The 19,762-nt window shown below is 50.9% G+C and overlaps 1 protein-coding gene across 5 annotated transcripts in view; it reads right to left on the bottom strand.

The window, feature by feature from the left end:
* Positions 1-4,350: 4,350 nt before the first annotated feature.
* Positions 4,351-19,762, bottom strand: part of NOD2 (nucleotide binding oligomerization domain containing 2) — a 30,849-nt gene continuing 15,437 nt past the window's right edge. For 3 of the 5 annotated variants that reach the window (XM_019643688.1, XM_019643716.1, XM_019643708.1), the window contains 8 exons: positions 18,290-18,373; positions 18,007-18,090; positions 15,701-15,784; positions 13,746-13,829; positions 13,167-13,250; positions 11,427-11,510; positions 7,965-8,176; positions 4,351-6,125 (listed from right to left, as the gene is read on the bottom strand). In XM_019643688.1, the coding sequence (XP_019499233.1) occupies positions 6,010-6,125; positions 7,965-8,176; positions 11,427-11,510; positions 13,167-13,250; positions 13,746-13,829; positions 15,701-15,784; positions 18,007-18,090; positions 18,290-18,373 (832 nt within the window). In that variant the 3' untranslated portion in view covers positions 4,351-6,009. Of the gene's footprint in view, positions 6,126-7,963; positions 8,177-9,966; positions 10,076-11,426; positions 11,511-13,166; positions 13,251-13,745; positions 13,830-15,700; positions 15,785-18,006; positions 18,091-18,289; positions 18,374-19,762 lie in introns of those variants that run through there. The other 2 variants (XM_019643693.1, XM_019643699.1) reach the window with 2 other exon arrangements.

The following is a 19,762-nucleotide window of genomic DNA, read 5'->3' as shown; positions in this document are numbered from 1 at the left end:
TATTGCATGCTGCAGGAGCTCTGCAAAAGGTCTTTGAATTGAATGACGCTCTCCATATCACGAGCTGGGAAACTTCTGGTAGCCTGGTACGGGCCTATAACTTAGAGTAACACCTAGTCAGGACTCAACAAACCTCAGCAGTAGCGGTCATGGTCTCTCATTAGACCCTGCCCCCACGCTTCCCAAATGGTACCACAGGCTGCCTCCCACGTCCAGCCTCACCAAAGTCGGTGTTTATGTCCTACTGTCCGCTCGGCATCTCCACGCCACACAGCCTAAAATGAATTACCGAGAGTCCCACTCCACTGCAATCCTCTGCTTCCCCCTCTGAAAATGGCAACTTCCAGCTGTTCATCCAGCCTCCCCAGGCTCCAGCCACTTCCCACCCCTCCTGTGAACAGGCACATTCACAATGAACTCCAAACCGTGGGCTAACGGGACCAGGCGCCCCACAGGCAGGGATACCGTACCCGGTGCTCTCTCCATGGTAGCCCAGCGGCATCGGTGTTTCAATCAGTGGGCGAGGTGAGAGTCGGCGTCTGCAATGCCCTTCTCTCTCAGTGAGCAGAAATGCCAGGGGCAATCAAACATTCTGTCTGGGGGCTTTCACGCTGGTCATCCAAAAGCTCTTTTTGATAAGATAAAAGGGATTACTTTAATCATCTTTAAACCCATCAGCTGAACTATAAATCCTGGGCTCTACTGTGGGAGCTGTTTGCTGGTGTCGATGACAAATGATTTCTGCGGGATTTGAAAAACACACATGTAGAGAAAAGGGGTCCAGTGTTCTTCATTGGGACCTTTGTGCTACATTTAGAACCCCATTTTGAGCGGTAGATGTGATCCTGTGTCCCAGGAAAACTTCCTCCCTTATGAAGGAGATGCTAATGTTGTCAGGAAAAAGGTGATTCATTATTATAACCTGCTCCAGCTTCTATTTTCTACCTCCCTTAAGTAGGGTGAATTCTCCATTCATTCAACACATAGTTGAGCACCTGCTATGTACTAGGCACCCTCTAGATGCTGAGGACACTGAAGGGAGCATGGTCCCTGTTCTCCTGGAGCTGCCATTCTAGGGGAAGGAAGAAACAAATGTCCACCAGGTAGCCCATGCTGAGAAGACAATAGTTGGCAGGGCAGGGGAGAAGATAATGGTTGGGGACTGCTATGTTAGGCGGGTTGTTCTGGGAAGGACTCCCTCCCTGAGGCGACATTTGAACAAAGACCTGTAGGAAACAAGGGAGTCAGCCCTGCCACTGTCCAGGAAAGAGTGTTCCTGTAAAAGAGTGTTCCTGTCCAGGAAAGAGTGTTCTTCAAGTTCTGGAAGCAGCAGTGTGGTTGGCATTGTCAAGGAACGGCCAAGAAGCAGCGTGGCTGGAGTGCAGAGATTGGGGGTCTGAGGGGCAAAGGGCAGCCAGGAAAAACACAGGGGTGGGCCAGGCCAGCATGAGACCTTGACTTTCGCCCTGGGTCACAGGGGAAGTCCTGGAGAGTTTAGATCAGAGCAGGGGCTGGTCTGACTTCTGTTTTAACGAGGGTCAAGGGCAGAAGCAGGGAGACCAGCCAGGAGACGGATGCAGCAATGCAGGCAAGGGTGGGCCCCAAAGGAGCCCCTTGTTTCCGGGGGGTGCAGGAGAGCAGGTGAGGAGGGGGAGAATGTGGGACTGAAGGTGTCAAGAAAGAAGTTGTTCCGTGTTAAAAAGGATGCAGCCAGCACTCCTGAAAGAAAGGATTTTCGGAGTGCTTGATATGTGGAAGGGTAATGCTTTAGGGGATTGGATACGTGGATTGTTCTGGAAGTGATGATAGGTGAGGTTAAATTTAGAGAAAAAATGAGGATCCAAAGATCTTGGATTGCATCTGCACAGCTGCAGTCTCCTACTCCCCCCCCCCTCCCACACACACACCCATACATCCCACATAATTCTCCAAGGGAAACTGCCCAAGCCGGTCCTCAGTGTCATTCATGACCTTGCTGTTCACCTGCAACCTGCCACCCAGGGCCTGAGGCTATGTGTCCCCCCTCCCCCATGTGCGGGCATTGCCAGGTATGTGCCCTGGCAGATGTGTGCTGCACCCACTGGGCTGCAGCAATCCCGACTGGGGAGGGAGACATGAAGCTGTGTTGGTGCAATAATGAAATGACGCTGTAGTCTCAACTCAGCCGGCTTGGAACCTGATTCTACCTCCCACATTTCTGTGGCGTGTATTCATTTCAGCATCTGGCTTTAGCACTGTGGGGGGAAAAACACTCAGATTGTCTTTTTTTTCCCTTCTAGGATGATGGTGGATATAATTAAAGTCTGAGGCTTTAAAAAAATACTCCTGCTCTGATACCTTTCTTTCTGCACATAAGAATTATGTATTCTTAGCCACAAATGTGGAATCTGTCTGCTCTTGGATAAGCCACTGGTTCCATGCACATACCTTTCAGGTATCCTCGCTATTAGAGAACTTGAAGATTAAGAGTCCTAGTTCACAAGTTTCGTGCACCTAGAATGCTTCTGGTGGCTCCACTGGACTTTGCAAAGTTAGGAAATGTCTCCTAGTCTGAGCCCCGACAGTAATCACATACCCAGATCTCAGTACCACTCTCACCTACGCCCTCTTGAATTCTTCCTCATAATCTCTCCCTGAGTTATGTCATCTGGACCCAAGGACCCCATCCCCCTTTTGATGCTGACACCCATGCTAGTCCATGTGGCAGTGACCTCTCCCACAGGCTCCAGGCTCACACCATAACCTGGTATTTTTGCTTGATTTCTCCACTTAGTTGTCTCAGATTGGACAATCCAAAACAAGTTCCACCCACTTCCAAACGTGTTTCCTACCTGTCTTTTCCAGTCTCCCAGTTTACTCAAGTCTAGGAGTCATCCTTTCCCTCATGCGTCTCATCCAATCCATTTGTAAAACCCTAGGAATCTGCCTCTAGAATGTCTCTGGAATCCATCGTCTTCTCTCCACATCCACTGGTGCCACCTGAGGCTGGCCAACTGCCTCTCATCTGCAATAGCTCCTGGGTGGTTCTAGGTTGTCTCCTTACTTCCTCTTCCTATCACCTTCTCTCCTATTCATTCCAGTCCCTTCTCCACCAAGGAACAAAAGAAATCTTTAAAGGTAACTGGGTTGCATCCCCGCTACTTGGAACTCTCCAATGGCTTGCCATTATTCTACGATCAAGACCAAGCTCTTGACCATGACCAGCTAAGCCCTTCACGACTGGCCCCACCTACGTGTTCAAACCCATCTGACAACACTCTCCCCTTAGCTCGCCTCAAACCATACTAGTTTCCTATGGCTACTATAATAAATAGCCACCAACTTGGTGGCTTAAAATGATGCAGATTTATTCTCTTACAGTCCTGGAGGCTAGAAATCAAACATGGGCTAGAACCAAGGCAGCAGCAGGCCTGCCTGCACTCCCCACAAAGGTTCTGAGGCAAACGCATCCTTGCCTTTTCCAGCTTCTAGAGCTGCATTCCTTGGTCCATGGGGCCCCCTACTCCACCTTCAAAGCCAGCAGTATAGCATCTTCCTTCAGTGTCACATTGCCATCTACTTCTGTATCTCCTTCTCTCTTACAATGATACCTGTGGTTGCACTTACAGTCTATTCAGGTCATCTACAATAAGCAATCTCCTCATCGCACAATCCCTAACTTAATCACATCTTTGGAGTCCCTTTGGCCGTAGAAGGCAACATTCGTGGGTCCCAGGGATTAGGACCTGGATATTTTAGGGGTCGTTATTCAGCCTCCCGCACACACCCAGCTCCTCCCCATGACAGGATGTTTGCACAGCTCGTTCCTGTGACTGGGGTGCTCCCTCTCCCCCCACATTCTTTGCATGGTCAGCCCCTTCTCATTCTTGGGGCCACAGCTCACCTGTCACCCCCTCACAGAACCAGCCCCCATCTGTAGGTTTCCCTCTATCTTGGACCTTTGTTGATTCCCCTCCTAGAACTCACCAGTGAACCTTATTTCATCCATTTTCCAGTTTGCTTGTTTTCTGCCTGCCTCTCCCTCTCCCCTCACCGTTCCTGCCATGAGGACAGGAACCACGCCTGTTTTGTTCATCCACCAACGGTCCTAATCTAACTGGCTCAATAAATCATTGCGGACTGAAACTCAGGAAGGCGAATTTATAATTCAAGATGGCGTTGTTCAAAGGTGCTGCTGTGTTCACTCCTCAGAGAAAGCAGGCCCGTCTCCCCCTTCCTCCTGATGTCCTCTGTCGGAAACAATGGTCAGACAGAGCCTAACGCCACCACCACCGAGAACCCACAGACACGCTCACACGCAGAAGCCCAGGGAAATGCTGAAGCATTTAATGATCCGGGCACACACGAAACCTTTCAAAGAAGTGGATTTCCCCTTTGGTAAGCAGCCACCTGAGCCCTTGCTCATTAAATGCAGCTAAGAATGATTGCAACAAGGCCTACCCAGGAGGCTGCTGCCTGAGGAAAGCTGTTCCTAAATCATCTCCATCCCTCTCCTGTGAAGAGACTCCTGGAGCCACTTAGAGGGGACCGAGTGGGGCCAGGGCCTTTCTCATTTGCAGGGGTCTTTCAGCCCTCTCTGCGGTGCCCACACAGTGTACAACAGCATGCCGGGTTAGACTCTTCCAAGCTGAAGCCAAACCTGTTTTGATGGCAAGGCTATTTCTAAGAATTTCTTTTGCCTTCAGCGATACATTATCTGGTCAAAAACATCATTTCCCCCCGTCAGGTAGAAAAATCGTGCTTTAATATTTGACACGTTGCAGGAACATTAAAAAAATGTTTGGCCATGATGAGGATAGCTTTGGTGACTCAACAGTTTTCTCCTCTGAGATCATTTACAGCATAACATTGATGGTCGTGGGTTTTTTCTTTACAAAAATATAAACTTAGGAGAATAAAACAAAGCAGTTTATAAATATTAACCAGTTCTCACAAATAATAATGTTGAACATAATAACACTTGCACAGGCATGACAGTTTACAAAGGCTACAACATGCATCCTTTTGAGAAATCTAGGAAAATATTTTTGCCTTATAAGCAAGGGCCTTTGATTTTTGACCCTGTAAACTTTTGATCCTTGACTTTATATCCGAAAGCATTGTGGCACAAAAAACAAAAACAAAAACAAAAAAAACCAGAACCATCTCTTGTGAATATATAGGAAGTCTGCTGTCAGAGTTCAGTTCGCCGGCACCAATCCGAAACCCATCAAGGCCATTCGAAGTTCTGGCGCAGATTAATTTTTAAAAGCTTCATTTGGATGGGGAGTCGTTTCCAGAGGCTTAACTGAAGAGCAATTGACTTCACAGGAAATAAAATCCACGTCTGATACCGGTTGTAGGTGGTCATATTTTTCTGGCAAATTGAGACTACCTTGGGGACTAAATGGCTGTCATGTGTGCCCTCCCAATAATGTCTTAAGTACCAGAAAGAAGAACAGGGTAAATTGTAGGCCCTCTCACCCTGGCAGGTAGGCAGGGCCTAGCTCCAAGGGAAATATCAAAGCTGAGAACACGGATATTCGGATATTCGCAATCTTCACCCACAGAGGAAGTTCCAGGACAAGCAGAGGGACCAGGTGTGGGAACAGCCTGGATGGTTGACCCACGTGTTGAGGCGGGGCAGAAGGTTTCTTCCTGTCCCTCACCCTCTCCCTCACCCTCCCATTGTGAGAGGAGTGGGAAGAGGCCTTTCAAGTGGATCCCGGTCTCTACCCCAATAGGCACTCAGTAACCTTTGTGGGCCCCGCTGACACACGTCACATCAGCTGCAGGCTGGCCCCATGACATAGAGGGGCTGCTCCTTTTCTCTGCCGGCGGACAGAATCGAGGGAAGAACTTGATGGCAGAAGTAGGCTTTGGAAACGTCTCTTCTGAAGGGCACTGATGCTCCTTCCTGCGCCAGGACCAAGGTGACCTACTGAGTTCGCCCTGAGCAGGGCGGGGCTCTGGCTGAACAGGCTGCTGCCAGAGGTGGTCCAGCTTCTGGGGTTCAAACCCACATCCCGCTCACCAACAAACTGAGAGCACGCTGGCCGCTGGCCGGGAGACATCAAAGCAAGAGTCTGGTGTCCCTGTGTCTGAGCTTCTCAATTTCCTCAGGAGAGAAAGTGTTTCCTCGGAGCCTTAAGGGGATAAAGCGAAGAGAGGCTGGAGTGAGGACAGAACCACAGCAGTGCTTTCCAAGGGGAAGCTGCCACTTTCTAAAGCTACAGCTGGGTGGCCTGCAGCTCTCCTGGAAGGGAAGTCTGTGCTGGCTTGACCCTCTGTCAGCCAGGATGGCTCATGAATCATTGCGCATGATGAAACAGGGCTCGGTGACTCTGCACGGGGAGCCCACACGGGACCCAGCCAGCCAGCCCGGCTCCCTAAGACCTGGGGTTCTTTTTAAGGCAACTGCGGAATCTGTGGAGAATGCAACGAGCCAGTCCTGATGCCCCGCCCCCAAGCGCCACCAACAGGCAGCAAATAACATCAGAACCCTTAAAATATCAACCTGATGCTGGCTTGCTCCCCCCAGACACAGAAAGTAACATTTCTTAGGGCTGTGTAATGATTTGAAAAAAACAAAACAAAACAAAACAAAAAACCCCACACTCGGCCCAGGACCCAAGGACCTCACAGGGTACAGGTATTACACAATCATACAGAAGATACTTTCGCCATCACAGGACAGATTTTTAGAAGTCTTTATTTTTAACTTCATCATTTGATATCTATGGTTGCTGCTGCCTTGATAGGTTTTATAACGGAGAGTCAAGTCTGCATATTTAAAGCAGAGTCACAAGCTCCCAGGGATGAGGCAAGTAATATATACAGCAGTCCCAGGGGTCTGGTCCGGACAACAGGCTTGGCAAGGACCAGTCATGTAGGGCCGGTTTGGCCCGCAGAGTGGAGCCAGTCCTTCCTCTATTTCGCTTAATTGCTGCCACTTTCAATGGGCGTCCAGAGCTGCCAGCTTTTTTGAGAAAACTTTGAAATATAGACTTTTATGGGGGAATCTCCTAGTTGTAAAGTACAGATGGACCCCAATTTGCAATGGTTCGACATGATTTTTCAACTCTACAATGGTGCAAAAGCAATACACATTCAGTAGAAGCCATAATTTGGATTTTGATCTTTTCCTGGGCCAGTGATACACAATGTGACCCACTCTTCTGACAAAGGGCAGCGGCAGCAAGGTGATTGTGCCCAGCTGTAGGCTAATGCACGTGTTCTGAGCACGTTTAGGGTAAGTGAGGCTCAGCTGTGATGTTCAGTAACCTAGGTGTAGTAAATGCATGTTTGACTTATGATATTTTCAACTTATGATGGGCTTATCAGGACGTAGCCCCACCGTAAGTCGAGGAGCATCTGTACTGGCTCCTAACTCTGTGCCTGAAATATACACAGTGGCATTCTCTCACAGCATGTTAAACCAGGGGAAACCTTTCTGCTTTCTCTCTGAGTGATAAATACATCCCAGGAAAGAAGGAGGACAAACTTTTGAAGTGGTGACTCAATGGTTTTTTTAAATACATGGACTATGGCTTTTAAGTATAAAGCCTTGGGTAGACTGTGTAACAGTTCCCGTCCCGTGTGACTTCCACCTAAAGCTGCACAGGGTCCAACACTTCAGCCTGGACCTGTGAGGGCAGCTGTAATGCCCAGAAGGGCAGGAGCTGCGTTCTTTTCTCTCTTTTACTCTTCAACCACACCCACCATTCCTAAACTATTGCCTAGAACAGAGAGGTTGCTGAATAAACACTCATGATTTTAAAATAAAAAGTTTGGTCCCTGCTCCGAGACATGAGGACATCTGTCCCAGACAAAGAACTAGATCTGTCATATGCAGAATGCCACTGAATGTCAGAGCCGAAAGGGATCTTAGACATTCTCAAGCTACTCTCTCCCCTCATCCCATTTTACAGAGTAGAAAACTGTAAACTCAGAGAAGTTAAAGAGGCCTGCCCAAGGGGCCTTACCAGACTTCCAGGATGGTGTCATTCCTTCCAAGGGCCTGCAGGAGGGTGTCTGCCCCAAGGTAGGTGACGCAGTTGTTGGACAGCCTGGAGAGGAAGGCGGAATGGTGAGCCTCAAGGATACCCGGGTCTCCTCTTGGGCCAATCCAATTAAAGGAGGCTTTCGAAGTTGGCGGCCTCCTGAAGCCCACCCGTCCCTTTGCCATGTCCTCCTCCTGTTGAGATTCCCAATGAGCTCAACAACAAAAGCTCAGTGCCTAAAGTGAAACGCACCCCTCTCTCTTCCGACCGCCAGATTCATTTACCTAAGTAAGTAGCTACTCCCTTCAAAGGTGCTCTTACAGTACATGGTAGTTAAAGATGTGCATTTTAACGCCAGGCTTCCTGGGTCCAAATCCAACTTACGCCACTTCCTTTTTGATCTCAAGCAAATTAATCCCAATTTCCTCATCTGTAAAATGGACCTAAAAGAGTACCCATCTCATGGAGATAACGATTAAACAAAGAATAGTTTGTTCTAAACCACTTGGCACCATCCTTACCTGATAGAAAACAATCAATGAACAGTAACATTTTCACTTGGGAGGGCCTTGGGGCATATAGGGACCTGGACTAGACAAAGCATGAGGCTAGAAATGGGCAGAGGAGATGGCACGCTGTCAGGGACATCAACGGAAGAGCAACTTGTTCCCCGTGCCGCTCCTTTGCTCGTAGCTTGCTTGGCCTTCTAGATAATCTCCACTAGCTGCCTTCCACCTCCTCCACAACTTTTGGAACTTCTCAGAAGCTGACCCCAAGGCAATGCTATTAATAATAATAGCCAAGAAAAAAAATAATTTTTTAATGGAACAAAAACTAGAAAAAAAAGAAAAATAATTTTATTTATTTTTTTAAATTTTATTGGGGGACAGCCATGGTCATTGGTTACACATGGCTTTCATGCTACAACGGCCTAGCTGATTCCTCTAGGGAGGGCGCAGCTCACAATGGCCCATGCAGGGATCAAACCAACAACCTTGGTGTTATCGGCACCACGCTCTAACCAACTAAGCTAACCAGTCACCCCCAAAAATAATTTTTTTAAAAAAGAAAAAATAATAACAGCCAATATTGGTGGAGCTTACTATGTGCCAGGTCATTACCATCTCAGTGCATGCTCACGGCCCTGTGAGGGTCCAATTATCATCCCCATTTACGCTTGGGACAACTGAGGCACTCGTCTAAGGGGCAACAGTTGGTAACGGTGGAGCTGGGGTCCAAACCCAGACTGTCAGGTTCCAGATCCTGGAACACTCGGCAGTTGGTTTAAAAGAAGGATGTAGGCATCTTTTGTATGGGGAGACAGTGGGTGGTGATATAGTTCCGAGATGCTGAATTATAAGGCTCTTGACACAGCAGCATGGGACAACCCCTGCTACCATTGCCTGGCATCGCTTGGGGACCACTGGGGTAAGTCTGTGACAATGAGGGAGGACAAATTCGCCACAACCACACCTGGCCAATAATAAAGCTACCGCCAAAGGCTCCCCCGTCTGCAAAGCCTGGTGTCCCAGCTGACAAATTGCGGCATCCCCGGAGCCTCCCAACCCACTCTGGCCCATGTGATCAGCGGAAGTGTTTCCCTAAACATTTGGCAACTGCCAGGCCCTGCAAACCAGCACACACAAGTGTTGCCAGAGTGGAAGGCAGGCTGGCAGCAGAGCAGACTCTCCCAGAGGCAGCTGTCTGCCTGTCTCTGAAGCGAGTGTTTTCCTCAGGCCATATTTGCCAGGGAAGATGCCACCCTCCCCTCATAAAAGGACCCATCTGGTGATGGCCTGGCATCCTGTGGCGCCATGGCTGCTGTGGCACCAGCCTCAGAGAGCACCGACACAAGCCTGTGACAGTCGCTAGCTGGGCCCTGCTCACGTCCACCATGCCTCTCCTTGTGGCATGGGCCCCTGCCTACCGAGTCCACCGCCAGTGGTCCCCGCATCCCTTGCCCTCCAGACCCCGCCCACCTCACCAGCTGTCTCCACTGCCCTCGGCCGGATCCAAGCCTCCTTCATCTCTTGCCTGGAAGACCGCAGGAGCCTCCTGGCTGGTCTCCCTGCTTCCATCTCACACCTTCCCGTCTGTTCGACACAAAGCAGCAAGCGTGATCTTTCTATGATGTAACTCAGACCACGTTGCTGTCCTCCTGGAAACCCTCCAAAGGCTTCTCAGTGCCCTTAGAATAAAATCCCAAATCCTCCCCATGGCGCTGAGGCCTCTGTGGCCCGCTCCTCGCGCCTCTGCCCCACTCCACTGGCCACTCCAGTCCGGCCATTGCACAGGCCCTCCTCTGTCTTCAAAGCCGTGGGGCTTGTTTCTGCTGTAGCTGTCCTGCTGCGCTGCCCACCAGAGACCTCAGCACGGCAGGGACCTTCCTGTTGTTCAGGTCCCAACTCAGATGCCACCTTGTCAGCGAGGCCTTGCCCGAGCAGCAGCAACCCCACCCTCGCCAGTCTCTCCATGTCGCATCTCCCTCTCAGATTCTCTTCAGAGCCCCTTATTACTCACAGAAGTGATCTTGTGTAGTTGCTTACTTGTTCATTATCTGTCTCTCCCATTAGAATCTAAGAGTTATGTGAGCAGGGGTCTGCCTTGTCTTTTTTATCATTCTATCCGCAGAGCCTTAAACAGGGCCTGGCACAGAGGGGATGCCTCGAAAAATGCATTGAAACATACGTGGATGGATGGATGGATGGATGGAAGGAAGGATGGATAGATGGATGATGGCAAGTACATGGATGGATGCACACACAAATAAAGCAAGCATGCCTGCCTGCATAACACAAGAGGAGTCACTGGAGATGGCTATCAGAAAGTCTCTTGCCTGAGCCACAGATGGCCCCTGGAGATGGGATGGGTCACTTCCTGTAAGCGCCACAGAAGCTGCTGTCGGCAACGTGCCCATATTCCCTCAGATTTCACCTCCAACTCTGGGAACTGCTTGCTGGGAAGACCTCCACTCTCTGCCAGAGACCTCGCTACTGACCCCGGGAGCATGCTCATCCATGTTCAGGGCAAGCCGGAAGTGCCAGAAAATTCGTATCCCCACAAGCACACTTCAACATATGAAGGACAGGCAGTTGGTGGGTAAATGCCCCCCTGCCTCGCGGCAGTACAACTGAGCCCCAGTTGTCCTCAGTGATAACTGGCTTGGTGACACAGCCTTTATCGGTTACCTTCCCTTCCTCGCCTCACTTCACTGCCTCTCACCAGTGTTTGCTGGGACCACCTCCCAAATACACAACTTGCACTAGAATCCCTGTCTGCGTTTGGGGGAAACCAGACAATCCCAGCCATTTCCTGCCAGGTCACCCTGTATGAGTCAGCCATGCTGGGAAGCTGCCCAGGTCTCTGATTCAGAAATAACGCCCCCCGCAACCCCCAATACTGGTCACTACTGTCTCAGATCCTGCTAACTGGCTCCTTACTTACTTCAGGACTTTCAAACTTGAATTTCTCTTAAGTCCTTCGGCGAGGGAGCACACACCTTCATCCTGGAGATGGTTCTCCTCCAGGCTGGCAAGAACAAGAAAGAAGACCCAGTTGATATGGTAACATTTATCATGGATGATGATATCACTAAGATGAACCACATGCCCCCCATTTAGAAAATCCAACATCGGAAAATCCACATTTACAAATAAAGTAAGAACAGACAAGGCAGGGTGTGAGGGTCTCCATGCCAGGGACATTTCGGGGAGAGAATTCTCCTCAAAGCTCTTTAAGAAGTCCCCTCATGTCCTAATAGCTCAATCTCCATTTTCCCTTTCTTATCAGTGGAAGTCTTAATTTCCTTTGGGGCAGCCATGTGCTTGGTGAAGAAATGACGCTCTGCACTGCAGCCACGGTTGGCCGAGAGACATCCACTTGGCCAGGAACACATACGGGAAGTTGAGAGAGAGGGCTCCTGGGGGTGCTCTCTAAAGGGGTGAGACACCTCTGGCCTGTGCCTTTCGCCCCTCCTGGATATACAGACTGTGTCCTAAAATACAGAAGTAACATTGTAGGTCCTGCAGTCACTTTGTGGTCCTGAGGCAACCAACCATCGGGATGAAGCCACAGACTGAGGATGTGATGGGACAGAGAGTCCAAACCCCTGCTGGTCTTGTGTAGCCACCATACCGGCCTATGCTGCCTAGCTCCAGAATGCTTGTACATGAAAAATAAATCCTTCACTGGTTTAAGCCACTATAGATGGAGGTTTTCCCTCAATTTGCAGCCTCATGTAGTTGTAACTGATACACTCACTGTGAGGCACTCCTCTAACGAGAACGTCCAAGTGGTAAAACCCAATCAAGATATAATCAATGGTACATTGCCAGTGACGCCTGCCACCTGCCAAGGCCCATCCACAATATCCATCTTGTGACAATACTCAGGGGCTTCAGTGCCCTCTGCTTCCTGGAAAAAATCAGCATTTTATCTCCCAGATGTAATCTGGAACTGCCCAGAACATGTCATAAGAAGACAGACTGGTGACATCTAAAGGACAGGAAACTTGGAATCAGTTTCAGGCCAACAGTGTATAAATAAGTAGGACTCATGGTTCATCTTTTAACTTCCCCCAAACTCCACTCCACTTTCCAAGGTGACTCCGACTCTAATATCCGGTGTTCGGAGGCACTCCCTTTCACTTGGAAAGGACAAAACATTACTAGGAGTATCAGTCATAGTTAACTAGTAGTCACTGTAACAGCAGCAGCAGCAGCAATAGAAGTAGTAATACTGTCACCATTACAATTTAACATTTATGAAGCACTTAAACATATTAAGCTCTTTACAGGAATTGCCTCATTTAATCCCTACGAAAGTGTTTCATAGTTAGAAGCGCTCACACCCTCATTTTATATGGAAGCAACCTGAGATTCAGGGATTGTTATAGAACTGGCCTAAGATCGCAGTGAAGTTCAGCCCACTTGTTTCCAGAGTCTGTGCTCTCAACCACTAGGCCACATGGAGGCAGTAAACAAACAAATAAAAAGAAGGAACGCCTACATGCCAGGTTCTATATGCTTCATCCCACTCAGGACGTTGCAAGACAAACACAGTCACCCAATCACTCAATCATACATCCTTGTCATGTCCACACAACTGCTTCCATGGATGAGGTCAGAGCAGGAAGCAAGGCTGTTATCTGTCTCCCCCAGAGCAGGGACACCCCGCCAAACTCACCAGAGTTCTTCCAGTGCCACATTCTTTTCCAACATCAATGCTAAGGCTTGAGCACCCACACTGCCAATGTTGTTCCCCACCAGGCTGGATAGAATCAAAGAACAAAAATGTGTCAGAGCAGGGAGGAACCTCAGAGAAAAGCTAACCATGGAGGGCGGGATGCATGGCACACGTACCCCCACTTCCTAGTCTGATCCATTTCAGACATCACTAATCGATTACCGTGCTCTTTTCCATCAAGCCCAAAGCAGCCTTAGAATCCTCCCCAACATGATGTGCTGGGCAGCCACTATCAAGGGGTTAGAGTTGGTCCTTGAAATAAAATGTATTTGATCCAGCCCAAGATCTTCAACTTACAGACAGGGAATCAAGACCTTTAAGAGGAGATGAGACATCTCCCAAGTCACCCAGAAAGGCTTAAGAGTCCTAACTCCAAATCCAATGGTCTTTCTTTCTCAATCCCACTGCCTAACAAAGGGGGGTAAAAATGAAGTCCAAAGACCTTCGTAACTGGCCCAGGCTCCTTCCTCCTTACGCTGGCTCCCCCATGACAACTGCAGGACAGACACTGAAGCTTACCTGAGCCACTTCAAGCTCTGGTGATCACCCAAGGCTTCAGCCAAGGCCTGGGCCCCCTGGTCACCCACCTTGTTGCCCCAGAACCTGAAAAGGCCAACAGATAGTACCAGTGAGTACCTGCTATGTGTTCTAGACAGGTGCATGTAATGCCTCTCCCCTCTACGGTCCCAGCCAGAGGGTCAGGACCCTGTAATCCCAGGAAGGTCTCAGTGGGGCTCCTAGGTCCCTGCAAAGTGGACCTGCCTACATCTTTTTGGAGAGATGGCCAAATTTCATTCAAATTTTTCATCTGCTTTAAATCACACTTACAAAACAGAAGCCCACCCAGCACGTACCCTTGAGGACAGGGAACTCACTCCCGATGCCGATTCACATGATTGTGACATTTAGATCAGATCTGCCTCCTGGTAACTGCACCCACAAGTCCTTAACTACTCTCTGGGACCACCCGGAACAAGTCTACCTCCCCTTCCCCGAGTCAGCTCTTTATCTCATGCTTAACATCCCTAGTTCCTTGATGGTGTCTAATTCCTGCACCTTCTGAGCCACTCTCCTCAGATCCACTGTAATTTGGAGACACTCCTTTTCAGGTGGAGCCTAGCTCACCCCTTAGGACCCAGCTATCTGACACATGGGACGTTAACCTGGACATGTACGTGCACAAGTGAGCAAAGACAGCTGAGCTGGGATGTTCACTGCACTTTCATTCATTAGGTAAATATTTATTGAGCTCCGGCCGTGTGCCCCAGGGATAGGACACTGCAATAGCAAAAACCCTGGAAACCACCTCAGTGTGCACCCACACGAGACCAGTAAGCTAGACTACAAGGCCACCCAGCCAGTGGAATACGAAGCAGCTGTTCTCTAAAAAAAAATGAGGTCATATGATGTGAAAAGATGCCTTAACACATTGTTGAGCAAAAGTACAAGTTTCAGAACAGTTTGTACCATATGATAGTGTGGGGTGGGGCTTGTAGCACAGTGCCTGGCCCAGGCAGGTGCCTTCACAAATGTGTGTTGAAACATAAACACCCCAGAGGTGCCAGATGTGATCTCCGACAGGAAAGAGCTCAGTGGGGCTGTGGTCACCCGTGTTCCAGGCTCTGCGGCTTGTAAGTCCGGCAACGCAGTCCCACTTCTGGCTCAAACCGCAGGCAACTTGCTGCCAGTGAGATGGGTTGGAACACCGGGGCCCTAAGGTTAGTCTCCCTTCTTACAGTCTTCGGTTCTAAAACCCCCAGTTCTTGTCAAATTGACCCCAGTTGACACCAGGGCAGGACAGCACAAGAGCAGGGCTGTAGGCAACAGCATAGTGCAACCCAGCGGGGACTGGGGAGGTTGTCACTCTGCCAGCAAACAGGAAGCCCCACTCTGGACCCTGGGGCCCTGGGGCCCTCCCAGCCTGTGTCTGACTCTTCTCCCCTCCCAGACAGGACTGGCACGGCCCCCCAGCCAGCAAGAGCTCTGAAGGATGCGGCGAAGCCCCTCCCATCCTGGTCCAGCTGCCAGCCTTCCCCACTTCCTTCTCTCTCCTAGTCCCTCACCAGGCTGCACATCCTCTGGGCAGCTTTTTTAAATTACTGATTCCTGGGTCCTAGACATTTCATTTAATGAGTCTGGCCTGGGGCCCAGGCAATGGGGCTCTTCACACGCCCCCAAGTGGTTCCAAGGTACAGACGGAGGTGAGAAGCAGAGCCCTAGGACCTGCGAGGACCACGGGCTTCCTGCCGCTGAACCGTGCTCACTGCCCTCCCCCAGCCCTGGCATCCTGAACTTCCTGTTTATCGAGTGAAAAGCAAGTGCTGAGGCGCCCAAGGGCCACCCACTGTCTCCCTGCCTTGCCCTCCCCACTGGAGCCTGTGCTGCCTCTGGGGCATTCTGGCTGAAGGGCTTCACCTGCCCCTAAATCCCCATAAGCCCCCAACCCCTCCATGTGGCCCCAGAATCCAACCTACCCCAGAAACTGTAGGGAGGCATTGGCCCTGAGCCCCTGGGCCAGCACCTGGGCTCCCACGGCAGTGATGTGGTTATTCCCCAGCCTGGAAGGGAAGACAGAAGAGGCTGAGAAAAAGCGCAGGACATGAGGACAGGGTAGTGCCCTGAGGCCTGGGTCTGGTGGAGGAAATGCGGCCTGGACAGAGAAACCTGAAAAATGCTTTGGGGACCTCTCTGCAGAAGGCAGGAGTCAGCCCTGCAGACGCAGCATGTGCCGTCCGAGCTCAGGAGCTTATGCGGTGGCTCCTGCGACTTCATTTTGTACCAGCCAGGGGAAAAGTGTGGGTGCTGTTTTGCAAAGCAGTGCGACAGGTCTGGGCAGGAGCCACAGAAGGCAGCGGTCCCTGGAGGTGGTTTCCCAGAGAAGCACGGTGACTCACTGTCACACCTTTCCCTCCTGTCTCAGCCATCTACTGGCACTAGGCAGGTGTGCCCCCTGCAGCCTTCTCCGGTCCACCACCCTTGCTGCAGGTAGTGCCCCCCTGTTCCCAAAGAGCCTGGGGCAGGCCCAGGGCTGGAAGAGGAGAGAGCCTGCTAAGCCTTCAGGAGGGGCTCAGGGAGGGGATGTCAGCAAAATCCAGACACTTCAGAGAGTTCCAGAGAGGCCCCCAGAACTCTCACCCACAAACCCAGGCTTCCTGGAATAATAGCACACTTTCATCTTTTCGAAGAACTTTCATACGCTTTAAGCCACTCCAACTCACAACGATCCTATCAGGCAGGTATTATTAACCCCTTTGAGAAGGGGTGTGGTGGCCTCTCAGGTTGTGTAACCAGGGGCCCCAGCTCTGTGCTGGGAAATCCAATGTCACTCCTGAACCAAGGCCCACTTCCCACAGCCTGCTCCCAGCCAGGGACTGCGAGACGTGAGACTACTCTGATGGGCAAACGTGTCTGGAGGACTCCCAACAGCCTTCTGTAAGCTCTCAGAACTGCACTGAAGTCTAAGAAGTCCTCCCAACCCTCCTTCCTTCACTCCCTCTCTCCCTCACTCAAGTCGGACTTGGGTTGCATCTGATGACTCTCCCAGCCTCCACCAGCTCCCTTCCCCATTTCCTCTCATAGGCATTTCCCCAATAAATCAGCTAGTCCTTCCTTGGAAGACTGGACTGATATGGATAGATAAACATGCTAAGAGCTTAGCTGACTTCCCCACGACCTGTCACTCACTACATAAAGCACTTGCTGTTTTGTGCATATGCATATTAACTCACTTCATCATCACAACAGCCTAGGAGGTAGCTGTTATTACTACCTCCTTTTTACAGAAGGGGAAACAGAGGCACACAGTGGGCTGACCCAAGGTCACACAGATAATGAGGACCAAATCTCAGGGATCCTGAGCTCAAACCTCGGTCGGTCTGGCTCGAGAGCCCCAGGCTCTCAACTGCAACGCTCTGTGAGCAGACACCCAGGCCAGAAGCCTTCCGTGTACCCAAAGCCACGTTCAGGTCTGTGAGTGTGGGTGGAGGGGGAAGCAGGTGGTGGCAGCAGAGGAGACTCCTTTGTACAGAATGGCACCTCCGGTGTTGGCCTCAGCAGCCCTGCCCGAGACTGACCGACATGGTCAGCAACTGAAAAACGGCAGCTCGCATCCCCCAAGCCAGCCCAGCGGGTAGAAAGAGTGGATGGGAGCAACTCCTCACTTTCTCTTCTTTTACTGCCTTGTCAATCCAGGAGGCAAGGATGTCCCAGAGAGAAAGAGAGGCCAGGTCAAGCCGGGGACCAGCTGGAGAGGGATGTAATGGTGTCAGAGAGTGTCTGAGAGACTCCAGTTGAAGCCAGAAGGGTCGGGAGTAGCAGAAATGCAGGCTTCCCAGGCTGGAGTGCAAACCCTACACCCACCAAGCAGCTGAAAGGACCTTCTGGGACCTAACTGGGGGCCACAGCTGTGGTGGCAAGTGATTGCGGCATGTCTCCATCCCCCCACCCCCCCACACCTCCACACTCACACCCAGCATGTGCTCAACGTATAGCAGGGGACTTGGTAACCCAGGGAGTTTGTGACACTCATACACAGGCAAGGAAAAGGAAAACCTCTGTGGGGGTTAAAGGTCAAAGGGCAGGAAGCCCTCAGCAGAACGGGTCCAGGGTTTGCTCGGAAGGTCACAGCATTGCCAAACCCTGCTCAAAAGGGGACCTTGCTCTGTATTCAGCCAGATCACAAGCCCGGTATGGGCTGAGCCAGGGCCGAGACCAGACTATACTGATTGAGCTGAGGGAGAAAGGAAACCAGTTTGCAGGGACTGGGACGCCCGAGGCTCACCTCAATGCCAAGAAATTCCGCCTGCACTCGAGGAGCCTGGCCATGGAGTGTGCACAGCCGTCCGTCAATTTGTTGTTGAACAGACTGGAAAGTTCCAAGAGGAGACATGGAGACGAGGCACAGTGCCACCCAAACCCTCAGGACAGGAGCCGCCCTGCACCCTTCAGCCACGCAAACACCCCCCCAGCCCATCACTCGCTCACAGCGGCCCCCAGGGGTCATGGCCCAGAGTGCGGCTGGGGACACAGGGCCCAATCAATGTTCCCAGCCCGGCCCGACATACGCTAACTTCTGAAGCTGCTCACAGTGAAGGGCGTGTTCGACGAGTTTGCAGATGCCCCGGTCTGAGATGTTATTATCTCGCAGGCTAAAAAGAAACCAAATAAATAAATTTAAAACGGAGCTCATGAGAGAGGGGAATGAAAAAAAAAATGATCAAAACCCCAAGAGACTTTCATTCATCCCCAAACAGCCAGCATCTGTGCTTCTGGGAAACACTGCAAGGACTGAGCACCCCAGAAAAGTAGAGGCTCCCCCGTCCCTGGCCACAGTGCTGACATCATGCACGATGTGGGGGACCACACAGGAAGTGGGGACCCAGAGTGCCAGCTAAAGAGCACTGGAATCCCCCGGGAGTCACGGGCCTAATCTGAGGCACGGCTTCCAGCTGTGGGAGAGGAGCATGGGTATCAGAGCAGCCTCCCGGAAGGTTCCGAGCGGGGAGGAGCATGGGAAAGGCGCAGCAGGAAGGAGACAGGCTGCCCCTGGGGGCTGCGGCGGTGGTTACCACCGGCCAGGTGAGCACAGGGCAGTCCAGTGAGAAACGTTGGAGAACCAGCATGCAGACTGTGGTTAGTGAGGCCCTGCTGTCCAGCCCTCCACTCCAGTGGCATCACTCCTGCAGGCCCGATCCTGCCTTCTGACACGCCTCTTGGGTCAGTGTTTCCAAAATTCACTTGATCACAAGATCTTCTGGAAGAGTCCCTAAAATACAGACTCCTGGGTCCCTCCCCTGCAGCTGGCAATTCTGCGTGTGTGGGGTGGGGCCCAGGGACCTGTGTATTTTGACAACTGTTTATTTTGACAACTCCCTTCAAACTTGGGAGGCCCTGACTTCAATGTTAATAGCTCATGCTCTGGAATCCAGTCAGTGAAAGCTCTGATCAGGAGCATTCACTCCCTCACTTGCTATCTGCTAAAAGATAAGCCCCGGTGATGATTTAAAGAGACAGTGCACATAAAGCTCTGTGAGCACCTGGCACGGGGTAAAAGCTATCTGTAAGCACGACCCCTCACAGGTGTGAAGCGTCTGACACACTGGCGCTGTCCTAAGCACGTCCTGATAGCAACAGTATTTAATCGTCACAAGCCCATGGAGCAAGCAGAGAGCAGGAAACAGAGGCACAGACAAGTCAGGTGACTTTGCCACAGTTGCACAGCGACTAAAAGATCTGGGCCTATGTGGTCTGCCTGCAGAGCCCGCTCTGAACTTGGACATGGACCGGCCTCTCCCCAAGTGCTTTTCAGACTGCGGGTCATGAAATCAACTTGGAAGGTCACGAGCAGCAGTTTTTAATGGAAAAAGAGTAGAAAAGAAAGAGAAAGCAGAGTGTGTCAGAGTTAATAACGGACAGTCATTTTGTGAAGCTTTTGTGTCAGTTTTACATGAGCTCTCTCTCTCTCTCTCTGTCTGTCTCTCTCTCTCTCTCTCTCTCTCTCTCTCTCTCTCTCACACACACACACACACACACACACA

This window comes from Hipposideros armiger, unplaced genomic scaffold (genome assembly GCF_001890085.2).
Source record: "Hipposideros armiger isolate ML-2016 unplaced genomic scaffold, ASM189008v1 scaffold_4, whole genome shotgun sequence".
Classification (NCBI taxonomy): Eukaryota; Metazoa; Chordata; class Mammalia; order Chiroptera; family Hipposideridae; genus Hipposideros; species Hipposideros armiger.
This window is presented reverse-complemented; position numbering and strand designations above follow the sequence as displayed.